This window comes from Pangasianodon hypophthalmus, chromosome 3, assembly GCF_027358585.1.
Source record: "Pangasianodon hypophthalmus isolate fPanHyp1 chromosome 3, fPanHyp1.pri, whole genome shotgun sequence".
Classification (NCBI taxonomy): domain Eukaryota; kingdom Metazoa; phylum Chordata; class Actinopteri; order Siluriformes; family Pangasiidae; genus Pangasianodon; species Pangasianodon hypophthalmus.
Genome location: NC_069712.1, coordinates 21,965,154 through 21,979,642, shown reverse-complemented (window position 1 = coordinate 21,979,642; position 14,489 = coordinate 21,965,154). Strand labels below are relative to the sequence as shown.

The window sequence follows — 14,489 nt, the reverse complement described above, 5'->3', positions numbered from 1 at the left end:
AAGATTGCATAATACTCTGGATAAATTTAAAAAAAAAAACACACATCTGACCAATTAAAATTCATGATAAAATTATGATTACTTTCCTGTGATTTTCTTTGCCTAGTTGTTTATTCAAACACCTAATCACAGTATTATATAATAGTACTAATAAATAAGTAATGCTTTTCATTGAGAAAGGTTTTTGGTTCTGATTACTTTGGTAAGTGGTTTGAGTGACACATTTGACCCTGTTCACACCTGCACTTGATCTTGTCCACTTGTGATCAGATCAAAAATGGATGTTAATGCCTTGTCTGAACAGGTCCACATAATAAAATGGATCAAAACACTTAGAATGAGACGAATTAATATCAACGACACTATATGTCTTTCTGTTATCTTACAGTTTTGTGTCCTCTTCTACAGATTTGTGACATTATAGCTAAATGGGAGCAGGCCTGTAAGGAATTACACACAGGCAAATCTGAGAACACCAGGACTGTGAAACTCACCTACAAAAACAGGTAGGGGAAAACCCACAGCTCAAAGAGATATTAGCAGAATATGACGACATACACCATGACTCTCTGTATCACTCTCCACCCCCTCACTAGCTGTCCTTCTCTCATGCGCACATTATCTTTTTCTTTTCAGGCTGTACTTCTCTCAGCAGCTGAGAGGAGAGACTGAGAGAGAGCGCCTGCTCTTGGCCTATCAGACTAATGAGGAGATTGCAGCAGGTCATTTCCCTGTAAACAAAGAACTTGCCCTAGAGATGTCTGCTCTGCTCGCTCAGGTGTGTTGCAGATTAAGCAAAAGCTTGGATGTATGTGGATAGATACATGGACTGTAGTAAATTCTGGTTGTAAATTGTAGCATAAAACACTGACATTATATACAATAAATGAATATTTACATATTTAGACAAAATCCACATATTTACACATATACACAATATAGAGGAAAACAACATGGCAGTTGACAGAGGTCTTCAGCAGTAATTCCTCGAGTCTGTAGCTGAAGCTGCTCTTGGATATTGCACCATGGAGAAGTGGATATTTAGTATATCCTCCAGTTTGCTAAAATCCTTCCCAGCCCTGTTTAGACTCAGTAAGTCATCCCTCTTACTGTAAGTCTTTCATGTCCCCTTCAGGTGGAGTTTGGAGACTTTGAGCGTCCATTCCCAAGTGCAGCCGGCTCTGGCTCTGGACAGGCCAAATCTACGCAAACTCTAAAGCAGGTTCTGGAGCGCTTCTACCCAAAGCACTATAGACGAACCTGCTCAGAGGAGCAGCTGAGGTAAACACCTGTAACCACATCAGAGCGCTGGGTCCCAAAAAAACAACATGAAAGTATCACTGTATTACAACAGTTCTAGCAAATACACTGTACTGTAATTTAGCCACATAACCACAGAGAATAGCAAATATTAAGGGATAGCTAGCTTAGTGTCTTTAGTGTGAAATATGAAAATGTATAATAATACCAAACTAGAACTATACACAGACCCTACAGTACATAATTATAGAAAGTAGTCTGCACTGGCTATTTTAACTTTCGCTCTATAGTTTACCTTTCACTTGCTACTTTGCTCAGACTTATAGAGACCTTTTAAATGTAAATGCATAGGCTCTGTAACAGCTGTGTAATGAGCGTATGGCTTAGGCAAGCATTACTCAAGATTAGGACCATTACAAGCACCAGAAGGGGAGAAACCTTGGTGAAGTATACTGTGTGTGTGTATGTATATGTATAGACAGACACTGGGAGATCACCAGATCATCATTCATACTTTATGCATGCATGTTGGTTGGTCACTTAACCAAAATTAACCTTATTAAAAATCACAGATTTGGATTCTTTTAAGGCGTTCCCCTGTAATGTTTGCACATTTTTAGGTATTTTATATATTATAAGTAAATGTATTTAAATAAATGTTATACATATTTATAAATATTTTTATACTCACACTGGTCTCCGTTCCCTTCATCTTATCTTACCAGGCAGTTAAGCGAAAGGATCTCGGCTCGCTGGGCGTCACTGAGGGGGCGCTGCACCTCCGAGTGTGTGCGGATCTATCTGACTGTGGCCCGCAAGTGGCCCTTTTTTGGAGCCAAGCTGTTTGAAGCTGAGGTGCAAGTGCATGCTTTTTTTGACTTCATTAAAGTAGTGATAAAAAAAAAACTAAATTTCTGAAAACTCTCTGTTGCTATTCTAAGGCTCTCTTTTTACTGAACCTCACTAAAATGACAGACATTAGAATGGGAACATGAGTCTAATCAATGTGTAATTACTGCAGTTCATCACAAATATGGAACATGAAGAATGTATTCATCTTGTAGAGCAAGGGGGGGTTAACTTTTTAGAGAGCCATTGCATTTAATCTAAACTATTTGGCCAAATTTTGGTGAGCACCTGACCTTCACACCCGTATGTAGTTCTTATCCAAACTGTTGCCACAAAGTTGGAAGCACACAATTGTATATGATGTCTCTGTATGCTGTAGCATTACAGTTTCCCTTCACTAGAACTAAGAGGCCCAAACTTGTTCCAGCATGACAATGCCCCTGTGCACAAAGCTCCATGAAGACATGATTTGCTGAGGTTAGTGTGGAAAAACTGAACTGATCTGCACAGAGCCCTGACCTCAACCCCACTGAACACCTTTCGAATGATTTGGAACACCAACTGCGTGCCAGGCCTCCTCACCCTACATGAGTGCCTGACCTCAATAATGCTCTTGTGGCTGAATGAGCACGAATGCCTACAGTCACGCTTTAAAATCTAGTAGAAAGCCTTCCTAGAAAAGTGGAGGTTATTATAACAGCAAAGGGGGACTACATCTGGAATGGGATGTTCAACAAGCAAACTGGAAAATATGACATCTTAGCAAGTGGAAAAATCTTTGAATGTAATCAAATCTGTCTAGAATTCCTCATTATAAAATGACACTGAACCAAATATACGATTATTAAACCTATTTATAGATAGTTGTACTCATTTCAAGCTTGAAATAGTCTTGTTCTATTGGCAGATAACTGTACTAATTTTAAGCATTTATTTCTAGAAAGAAGCAAAATTTTCTGCGAATAGAATAAGAAAATTTAAATCTTGAAATGAGTAAAAATGTCTAGAAATAGGTTTAATAATCTTATATATGGTTTACTGTAATATTATAAGAAATACTACATACATTTGACTATATTCAAGACATTTTCACACGCCAAGATGTCATTTTTTGCAGTGCAGATATGAATGTGATGATCATGTGTCCACAAACATTTGGCCATAAAGTGTGTGTTGATGGAATCCATACTAGCAGCAAACTAAACTAGGAAGTCACAGCGAAATGCAAATCTGGTGTATTTTCCTGCTGTGCTTTGAATACTGGCACACGCTCACTCTTCACACACCCATATCATTTTAAATGATATTTTTGTGTGCAGTGGTGTATTACCTATGAGCTCTGTGATGTATGTGTACCATCTTTTAATGGCACACAAAAAGTGAAGTATTGTAAATTATACAGATTCTATAGAGAGGAAATAAGTATTCAGACGCATTTGTTTTTATTCAATATAATTTTATATCTTATATCTCAGCATTTATATCTCAATCTTGATTTAATTTTATGTAACCTTTACACACACACACACACACACACACATATTATATATGCGTATACACACATACAAAATCAAAATACATTCTATATGTAAATCTGGAGAGGATATAAATGTGCTGGATGTGTATTAAATAACAAAAATGAAAGTGTCTGAATACTTATTCCCCCTAACTGTATATGCAAGAAAGGAGGGCTGTTCTGTTATCTCTTTGCATTTCTCTTTTCCTGTAGCCCCGGTCACCCTCTTCACTGCAGAGCACACGTGTGTGGGTAGCTGTCCATGAGGATGGGTTGAGTGTGTTGGACTTTACGTCCATGGTGAGAAGATATCTGCAGTCTTACACTTAAACTTCCTGTTGATTTCTAATACATGACCTAATGCTTAACCCTCTAAGCCATTCCTGCTCTCTCACCTTTTTAGAAACTTCTAGTGTCCTTTTCCCATAAGAACGTTGTAACATTTGGAGGTTGTCGTCAGGACTTCATGCTGGTGGTGACTCAGAGCTCCAGAAACAACACAGCCAGGGAAACGCCCACTGAGAAGCATTTGTTTGCCATGAGCACTTTTAAGGTAGAGATAATACCAGCGGTAGAATTACATTTTCATAGATTGAAAACTGTAGCAAAACTTACATTTGCAAAACTTATATTATCCTAGTCTACTAATTGAACTTTATGTGAGGTTCTTATAGCTGTACAAACAAGCATGCATGCTTTCTGAGGTCTGCATTCCTGTGCTTTGTATGTTCATTCAGATCCGGGAACTGACGCTCCTTATGGCCAGCTACATTAACAGCACCCATCAACAGAAGTCAGCAGCACACCATCTCTCTGCCCCAGCCCTGCTGCTGGCCCAGTGTCAGTCTGGAGACCAACACACCTCTAAATTCCCTCTTGCAGGCGGTGGCAAACCCAGCAAAGCCCCCACACTGCTCTGATGTGCTTTATACTGGTACATACTCTATAATCTTGACACTAGGAATGGGTTCATATTCAAAATGGATTACAACTGCTCTAGGGAACAGGAACTTGGACCTGATTTGCATTTTGCTGTGACTTTCCTTTGTTGATATGAATCCATGAATGTATGGAGAACAATAGATGCCCTTTTCTTTTCATGCCTCATGTAAAAAGGATGTTAAAAGGTATTTCTCATGCCATGTATGTCCTAATATGATTAGGTACAACTAATCTGCAGACGTTCTAGATTATATGCCCTAGCCAGCATTGCAAAAATGAACAACAAGACTAAATATCATATCATTTCAAAGAAAACTATGTACATGTTGATCAACAATTTTTGTTATTCTAATCAGTTCATGGATTCTATGACTAACACCAGTTTATTCCAGAAATACAGTCATATTGTAGTTCGGGAAAAGGAAGAATATTCCAAAGTAGACTAGTGTTTACATTCCTTCCAAATTTTTTTCCAAACAAACAAGTTACAGACAGGAAAAAGAAAAATAAGGCACTCTGTGGAGGTGGATCAGGTATTCTTAAAAAGAAAAAGCCAAGAATGCTGAGGATTAGCAGGTAGATAAAAGAGTGGTTCATTTGGATTATAAATGAAAGCTGCTTGATTGACAAAGTAATGTGTAGAAATTGAATGCGGCAAGGTACAAGAGTACTTTCTGAATGGATCAAGCTACAAAAAGTTTTTTTTCTGGCGGGGTAGACTATTTACCACCACCTGAAAATTGAGCTCTGAGCTACAAGAAATGATTTAAGGACAAAAATAGGAAGTAGCAACATTGTGCATTAAGTTTGTAAGCCACCTTTGTGCCATGCAGTTATAAAGAAACTGTAATGTTTAAAGTCTAATTTTGAGTCTATTTATTGTAGAAATGGGAATCTGTTGCTGGGTTCCCTTATGTATACACATTTAAATAAATATTATGTTAATTATTATGTTATTAAATATATGTTATAAAACAGGTTAATTGAGCTTCTTTTTTTATTCCTATATTGTAAAAGATGAAAATGAGGCCTTACATGTTTACATAGAAGAAGTTGTCATGGAAAAAAACCTGGTAAAATGTCTGTAGAAGTATTTACATACTGGTATTTAAAAAAGTACTTCTATGGAAGTTGCTTCTATTAGTTTTTATATTGTTGTGATTCCGGAGTAGGAGTGGAGGTGCTGCCTCTGGCCTTATCTCTCATCTGCATAGTATGTGCCTCTTTTTACTGTAGTAAATTTAGTTAGAAGTATGCTAAACAATTGTTTTCAGGTATTATGTCAAAGACTTCCAACTGAGACACATGATTGCCAAGATAAAGTAATAGAAATTTCCGATATGCCACTCAGGTTTCACCTAACCTTCAGCAGCGACATTGTTGTAACCCTAGTGTCCCACCTACTTTTGCCTGTGTCTCAACTGATTGGCTGATTACTTTGAACCTCCCCCGGTTACCAAGGAAACACACAGAGTGACATATCTGTTTCAGGCATGAATATAACTGTGACCCACCCAAACCTGTTTGAGCTAGCCCCTGAAACTCAACGATGCAGGCTGTGTTGTGGAAAAGCCTTTAAAAAAATAGAGCACAGACAAAAGACGTGGAAAAGAAAAAGGACAGAGTCAGTCCACGACTATTTGTTTAGTCAAGGAAACTTGAATCATTTTAAATGACGGTTTCATTACATTTGATCACTTAAAATGCCAGAGTTGATTCGATGACACGTTTGATGCACATGGTTTGTTTACATTTGCTTACAGCAGTTCATATTACAAAGATGTTAGCTCACTCTGACATGCGATGGTTGTAGGTATATTGTTTTTAGGATACATGGAAAGACTATATCAGGGTTACAGAGCATGTTCAGTATAGCAAGTTTGTTAAGACTATACAGGGCAAGTTAATTTTTACCGATGAGTTAGCCATCCAAGAACTTGTTAAAAGTTAAACACATACTTCCCATTCAGATCAAATACATCACCCAACTGATACTGAAAGGCAGCGAGAGAAGCCTGGTTTAGCATTAAGACACAACAAGTCCTGTGTAACACACTGAACCTGGTTGCTCCAGTCTAACCTGATTCCAGTGAGTGCTGGTATCACGCACCCTTCTCTGATCTCTGTGTGGTTTTTTCTGGATAGATAACTTTCAGGTGATTTTATGTATCTTCAGTAGGAAAACAGAAAGCAGTATTATACAAATAATAAAGTACCTGAGTGGCCATTCACGAAACACTTTAGTAAGTGAATGGTATCTTTACAGAACAGCTGAACTAGTATATGAGTCAGAAAAAGCATGTATGTGAGACAACATACATCAGGAGTTTGGTGAGACAGAAAGCCACAAATTTTCACTGCAGAGTTAAGCCACCTGCTTTAAATATGCTGGTTTCTCCATGAGAACAGGTGTGGCACCTAGTCACATTTCCCAACTGCCTGAACAGGAAGAGCATTCATGAAGTGTGTGTGTTTGTGTGTCTGTTTTCAACGAAACCGGGGGCTCTGGGTAAAGCATTATTATACTGGGACTTTCATCCCTTGTTGAAAGAATAATAGCAAAAGCAGAGACTGCAGATAATTTAAAACTGTGTCTAAACTGTACATATAGAGTTTTGTTTCATAAAAATTCTCAATGGGAATAAAATCTCATGTGAGCTAACAATGCCATACAGGTTTCTAGTAGCAGTAAAGGCCAGTACTGATGTTCTGCCTTGGTCATTTTCAGTCATTTCCCAGGTGGAAGTATATTAGTGACATATGTAGGGCTGTTGTAGTCACAAGCAATATGCAAGTGTGGGCATGATATGGACACCCTCACCAAGGTTTCCAATTACAGAGAACTACGGTAGAAAAAAATTAGAGAACAGAGGTTGTTTTTAAAAGCCATTGGGCTCAAATAACACAGCAGTCAGTGTGAGAGAGGGAAGAGAATAGAACTTGTAATGCTGGTTTTCAGGCATCACATTAAGCCTTGGGTCAAGTTGTACAGTTGATTGAGATTTTTTAGACATTCCTTTCAGTCTGAAACAAGACTTAACTTTTAATATTATAAAGAAAAAGACTGGGTAGCGCCCCAAATTTATAGGCAAAAGCCCATATCACAACAAAACGGTTCTTTCAGCGTCCCCAAGAGCACACAACACAAACTGTATCTATAGGACTGGGGGGGAAGTAACTTCACCCATCCCCCAGATTATCTGTGAGGTTTCATCCACAGCACTTCCTTGTAAACACACTCCTGCATCTATTGAAGCGTAGATAGATGCAGTCTATACCCAAGCCCGAAATCCACTAAAGAACTGCCATGTAACATTTTACAAAGCCCAAGTTACTGCCTAACGATACCCTATGCCTTCTTCTAAGCACTGGCATTTGAATGTCAGTCTACATATTATAAAGCCTGCAGATTTTAACTTCTAGCCCTGCCTGATTAAGTCCAGTTGGACCCTGTTTTAAAAGACAAACCCATATGAGCAATGGAAGACACAACTAATAGACAAAAAAAAAAGTTTATTAAAAACAATGACACGTGACAAACTGTACATATGTATTAATTTTAACCAAATATTAGCTCAATGAGAATTTTAAAAACTAGACATGGCTATATTCAGACAAATCTAATTCAAGGCAGACATTTCCACCTTGATCCTGATTGAGAGGTAAAGACTTGACTGTCCATTTAAACATAGCTTTGACCATAACAGCATAGAGCATGTAACAGGCACTTGTTCCTATATATTAAAAAAGGAAAAAAAACACCCCAGCAAAAAATTTAATATACAGCAAGTATCCGAGTGCGGAGGACTCCAGTCTTTAAAGACTAAGAACAGCTATAGAGCCATGGCAGCTTTTATGACATGGTCTCCATCTCCCTGGCCTGCAAAGCAAGAGGGAACAAACAGGAAGGCTGTTATAAGCAAAGGAATGTTTTTGTTTTTTATATTTAAAAAAACCCACCCACCACAAGTAAATCAAGAACCAAATCTTAAGTGTGAACACACCTGTGCCTTGCTGTACTTGGCCTTTTCCTGTCTCCTGACAAAAAACTGTGGAAAGTCACATGAACAAAGTGTTAAGTCTTACAATGGAAAGACCCGAACCTTAAACCCAAAATATTAAAGTAAGCCACAAGGAAGGCGTTTTACTGACCAAAACAAGGAGGCCAACGAGCACAACCAGGATAACAACCACAATCACAGCAATCACACCGCCGGTCAGCCTTTGCATCGTGAAAGTGGGTGCCTTCTCATCTACATAGTAGACCAGGATGTTCTCCATTTCCACAGGGTTACCATTAACATCGACTGAAAATTTATTCTGCTCTCTGAACAGGGGCAGGACTTTCACCTGTAAACAAATAACATGATCAATATATTGCACTCATTAAACAAGCCTGAATTTGAAGTGGGGACTAAAGAACCTACATCTTTCTCCAAGTAGTAAGACATGCGGGACAGGTCTACTGTACGGTCCGCTTTGTCCTTCTTGAGATCCACAACAATCAAACGTCCATCTGCATCAAACTGAAATACAAAGAAACCATCATGGATACAGTGAAGGCCTTTAACCCAAAAATTAATACCCAATTAATACCTCCAAGGTCTTACCTGAACTTCTGAGATGTATTGTGCTTGCAGTCCATAACGGCTTGAAAGGATATTTTGTAGCCCACTTGGGGGGGGAAAAAAAAAAAAAGTAAGGAAAAAGTAAGAATTTGTCAAACGACAATAGTCTACTAAACAAAACCTAAAATTCAAAAGACATACGTCTTCAGTTGTGCCAGATCCGGGCGGTTGTTAATAGGTTTGTGTTTCATCTCAAGACGGACCCAGCTAAAGGAGAAAAGATGTGTGCTTTTAGCCACCATACACCAACACAGAACAACATTCCAGCAAACTACACAGTAGCAAACACCAAAAGCACTTTAGCAGTGAAGTTAGAGAACAGCAAGACCACAATAAAGCAACAATGACGGGCACTCACTAGGTCTCCACTGGTTCACACTTTATGTTCTTGTCTCCTTTATCACTTCGGCGGACACCAGCGCTGTTGACGCACCAGCACGTTTCAGTGTTGTTACACTGGACAGCCTTGAAACGTCCATCATTCTCACACTCCGGGTCATAGATCCCATCATTATCCACAAATGCGGTGTCTACTGGCTTCCCACCAATCGATCTAGTGGACAGGTTATTCTTTGCACGGTACATTTCTGCCTTCATGAGGAAGCATTTGGGAATCACTGCAAGAGACAGTACACATTAGGCAGCCAACCAATGTAAAATTAACTAAATTTTTTTTCAGACAGACATTCACGTTCCAAACAAAGATCAAGAACTCACGCTGATCACAGTTTACTGTTTGCTTCACACCAGTTCCAACAGCAAGTGTGCACGTGCACGGAGTTCCATCACAGGTCGCCCATTTCATGGTTCTGCATGAACCTGCAGGGTTAAAATTAATAGTTATGAAACTTATGAAACCAGTGCTGGTTTCATAATAGGGCGATATTATGAAACCAGTATTATGAATAATATTACTTTACTATTACGAAAATGCTAATATTTTGTGACCACTGAGGAAAAGAACGAGCTTTTGGTTGGTAGGGACTGGGCGCTGAAGAGACACGGGTGTGGCAACCTGCAGGAGCCATTTTAGGAGCTTCATTGAAATCAGGTGCAGCGACACTGAAAGCCGCGCCCCTCCCCCACCTCTACCTGTAGGCCTTACCTGTTTGTTTAGCGTCCTGCTACTTACCAATACATCATTTCACAAAGAAAAACGGTAAGCCCAATCTCAGTTGCCTTTTTTACAACTTTATAGTCGATGTGAGATTTACAAACTCTACAACAGATAACCATGTTATCGCACATAAGTCATAAAACAAGTCATAAAACCACTTACATTGTGCAGAAGCTCCAGCTACGAACGCCAGAAGACACAGAACAATTATATCCTTCATCTTGGATGTGAGCTGTAAAGAGGAGACAAATAACACTCAAAAACCAAGGACCGTACAAGATGTTATACCGTTCGAGAGAAAAAAAAAAACTCTTCAAATTAAGGTGTGAATTTAGTTCCCTTCAAAGGCCTCAAATGTAGCTATAATCCAAAGTACGTGCTTATTCCTCTCAGCCATAAGCAGCTTTTTAAACACAGAACAACATACCTCCTCACCTTATTCCTCTGTACTAACATCAACTTCGTGCAAGTGACTAATTATACTGTGCGTGTAAAGCAACGTCAGGTGAGATCAGAATGTGGGCGGGGAAATTAGAAAGACTTGCCTCACTTCCTCATTACCATATATGGCACAGCTCCTGTTTCGGCTACATGCGAAAATGAGTTTCGTTCAAGGTTTCTTTAATTTTGCATACATTTGTAATTGACCATTATAATATCCTTCCATATTAATACCCTTTTTTTTCCCCTGAGCGTGTACATCACCTAAAGCTGAACATTTCATACGGTAAAATACATTTGTTAGTTTATTAGTCCTTTACAGGGATTTTATGATCACCAATTTAAAACAGTAATCCAGCATCCATTAAGCACAGCATCTTCAGCTTGATTAGTTCTCTCTATGATTAGACTGTTTAATAAAATGTTTTCTAAAAGTCTAAAATTTCTCTTACTGATCCATCCAGGGATTTTTAAAAATCAGTTATTTTTCTCACAAAAAAAAAAAAAAAAAAAGATCCTGTGACTTCCATATCCAGTTAAAGCACATTTAATATGTATATATTCTCAAAAGAATCTTTATTTTAAAGATTAAAAACTAGTATCGGTTTGTTAGATAGTCTACCAGAACCTTCAATATTCTAGTAAAAGCATTGACAGTAGGTTTGTTTGAGGGCTGGTGTGGTAACAACTTCAACAAATGTTGCACTTCCTCTTGTGTGTGTGTTTGCTTGTGGTTATGGTTATAAGTGAAATGAACATGCAGTAGACCTACTAATATTTCAGTGTATTTTCCACATCTCCTTGCTCAAAAGACAAGTGTAGAATGCCTCAATATGATGAATGGCCTGATTGTGTAATAATGTGTGAGAAATGTTATAAGGGTTAGGTTTCTGTATGTTTCTGTTTGGACATGGTCTATTATTTTCACTCTGACTAAGTAGGAATCTAGGTTCAAACCGGATCAACAAGTTTCGACAAGAGGTGATGCCCTAGGCTAATCGTCTACCAAGCACTAAAAGTTCTATAGCCTACAATAAAGCATAAAACCCTGAATTGTGAAATTAAACATGTTCCCATTTTACTTTAGTTCAGATCATGGTTATACAGGTTTTATCACTATGAATCCGAGGATCTTTCACCGCTTACCATCAGATTCCTGATCTGACGTCATAGTCTCAGCTTTCAGATCTGGATCTGACTGCATGAAAACGAAATTACGTGATGTTCCTATGCATCATGTTTATTTACCCAGTATTGTTTACACAATAATATTTTACTGTGGTTTCTCATAGACTGGGCAGCAGAGGAACAAATACTACTTAACACATGCCCTGTTAAATGTGAGAGTAAATTATACTGAGATACCATTGGGTTAAAGGAAATAATTTCTTGCACTTATAGAAAATAAGAAAGTATCCTCACCTCTGAATCTGCTTATATATCAGGAGTTCTCAAACAGTTTGTCGCTAGGGCCCCTTCAACTGTAAAAATGGACAGACTTATTTCATGAACATTATCTATATGTGTACAGTAATATTTTGTCTATTTATTAGGGCAATATTTATAGGCCTGCTTGTTTTTTGAGTTATTGAGGTTTGGATTAAACCCATTTAATTCAAGTCACCAATCAAATAGCTATATTAACTAAAGAAACTCAATAATAAATATGATAACTTTGATAATGTTGGGTTGTGATTTCCACTGCTCTAAATATATTCTTTTTTCTTTTAAAAATCACAGACTTACTGGTTAAGCTTCGTGAATCCCTAGGGGTCCCTGAACCCCACTTTGAGAGCCACTGGCTTATAAAATAATTATAACCTCACCAAGACAGGTAAGTCCAGCGCTGTCTAAAGCATGATTACCGATTTGTTTTGTTAAGTTAAAAAAAAAAAAGCACAAGACATAAAAAACAGCCCATTTTATTAATATGGTGGAGTAATAAAAAATATTCTCTTTATTCTAGTACAGAATTTGTTCGATTTTGATTGCTACATAAAAGATAATTAATAAACCATTGAAGAAGTTTCGCCATATCTATTAAGCACACTAATTATTTTATTTGGCTTTGTTTCAAAATTGTAATATTTCATTTTGAAGGTCATGAAGAGGTTGTTTATTCTGTCGTTCAGCTGTTGCGTACTGCTTCCAGCTGATGGCACTTCATTTTATCCAACAAAAAATTTGGTCACGCCTAGTTTTTGGTGGTAGTCTTTGGTGACGAAAGGGCTGAAATTTGGAAGAGGGCTTTTTGATTGTGCCACATGGTCCAACATTTTGACTTATTTTTAGCCGTCTGGGAAAAGCAGTAATAAGTGTCTTTCTGTCAAACATGTAAAATGTGATACTCTGAATAATAGCAAGAGTGTTCTGCTATAAAAAAAAAAAAAAAAAAAAACTCCACCCCACATCACTATACTATATGTCTCAATGTAACTGCATCCAGTTAGTTAATATTTTGGACTTTTGGTTAAGATTTTTGTACCAAAACACAATGTAGAACTGTATATATTCATATGTGATGTATTTTAGTACATGCAGGTTGTCAAGGGATTCTTTGTTCACATTAACAAGCCAAAAACTGTAGTTTCATTTAAATAAACATATTTATCTTTAATTTCAATACAATATTAAGTATTTTTAGTATTACTAAATAGTATTAATACTTTTTTATCACCTCTTTGCTTATAAAGACATAAACAGCATAACATAATCCCAATAGCAAACACATTTTTGACAAAATCTTATTATTTAACAAGGCAATGTTTATATCTTACAGGTTAAAAAAAAAACATAAGTTTTATATCACCACCTCCAACCTCAAATTATCCAAGGTTTTTAAAGGTTGTTGTATAAAACCCACAAATTCAGGAAGCATAGCAGTGGCTGTCTAAGCATGTGGAAATGATCTGAGTGTTGTGTCTTCTATGTTACAGTGCAAATAGCTCCAAGTAAAATAGTGGATTCTGATACCACATTGAATCCATTTATTATTGCAAGTCAATACTTTTAAATGAATGAAGCTTTTGATATGCATATACATTCAGAATGTACATGTATAAAATAAATATAACTGCAATTAAATTACAGCTAATCAAATTGTTCTCCATTCTAAATCACCAAATATCCAAATTTTTATAATTTAAAAGAAAAATTATTAATATAACAGAAGTCTGCTAGGATGCATTCCCTGCCTTCACCACTAGGTGTTTACTGATCACTGTTTAGCACCTTAGCCTAACCTAGTAAAAATCAATTATTTATCCAGTCTAGGAACAGGATATAGAGAAATATTATCTTGGCCATTATTGTTAAAGATTTTCTTGATTAACAATCTGTTCCTACAGACAGGTAGATATAATACGAAAATTCTTAGTCTTAGTAAGGGTGTTCCACTACCACAAGCCACCAGAACATTCATTGGTTCATTGTACTTTGGCATCATGTCCCTGGAACTGTACTGGTGGAATGAACACCATTCTTCTAAATGATATTCCCTCAGTCAGTGTTTTCATAATGGCTGTGGAGAGTCTAACATGTTGGCGACTAGGAAAAGCATATGATATGATTTACATAATGTTCGTACTCATCAAAGCATTCACTGAGCACTTTTGCCCTGTTGATGGGGACACTGTCATCCTGGAAGAGACCTCTCCCATCAGGATAGGGATATCTCATCATAGGATAAAGGGGGTCAATCAGAATAACATTGTATTCCGTATTGTATTGTATTTGC

At 37.4% G+C, this 14,489-nt stretch overlaps 2 protein-coding genes across 4 annotated transcripts in view; one reads left to right on the top strand and one right to left on the bottom strand.

The window, feature by feature from the left end:
* The window catches only part of plekhh2 (pleckstrin homology domain containing, family H (with MyTH4 domain) member 2), a 33,925-nt gene extending 28,375 nt beyond the window's left edge, over positions 1-5,550 (top strand). For both annotated transcript variants that reach the window (XM_053232316.1, XM_053232317.1), the window contains exons 24-30: positions 409-506; positions 637-778; positions 1,136-1,281; positions 1,986-2,115; positions 3,839-3,925; positions 4,029-4,178; positions 4,363-5,550. In XM_053232316.1, the coding sequence (XP_053088291.1) occupies positions 409-506; positions 637-778; positions 1,136-1,281; positions 1,986-2,115; positions 3,839-3,925; positions 4,029-4,178; positions 4,363-4,545 (936 nt within the window). In that variant the 3' untranslated portion in view covers positions 4,546-5,550. The remainder of the gene's footprint in view (positions 1-408; positions 507-636; positions 779-1,135; positions 1,282-1,985; positions 2,116-3,838; positions 3,926-4,028; positions 4,179-4,362) is intronic.
* Positions 5,551-8,063: 2,513 nt separating this feature from the next.
* epcam (epithelial cell adhesion molecule) lies at positions 8,064-10,810 on the bottom strand. Of its 2 annotated transcripts, none has more exons than XM_026932609.3 (10): positions 10,740-10,810; positions 10,475-10,544; positions 9,913-10,014; positions 9,554-9,812; positions 9,337-9,402; positions 9,178-9,241; positions 8,995-9,093; positions 8,720-8,917; positions 8,572-8,616; positions 8,064-8,447 (listed from the first exon to the last, which is right to left on the bottom strand). In XM_026932609.3, the coding sequence occupies exons 2-10, from the start codon at positions 10,530-10,532 to the stop codon at positions 8,421-8,423; spliced, it is 918 nt and encodes a 305-aa protein (XP_026788410.2). In that variant the 5' UTR covers positions 10,533-10,544; positions 10,740-10,810; the 3' UTR covers positions 8,064-8,420. The 2 variants fall into 2 exon arrangements, with proteins under 2 accessions (XP_026788410.2, XP_026788401.2); XM_026932600.3 differs by having other exon boundaries at positions 10,748-10,783.
* Positions 10,811-14,489: the final 3,679 nt, after the last annotated feature.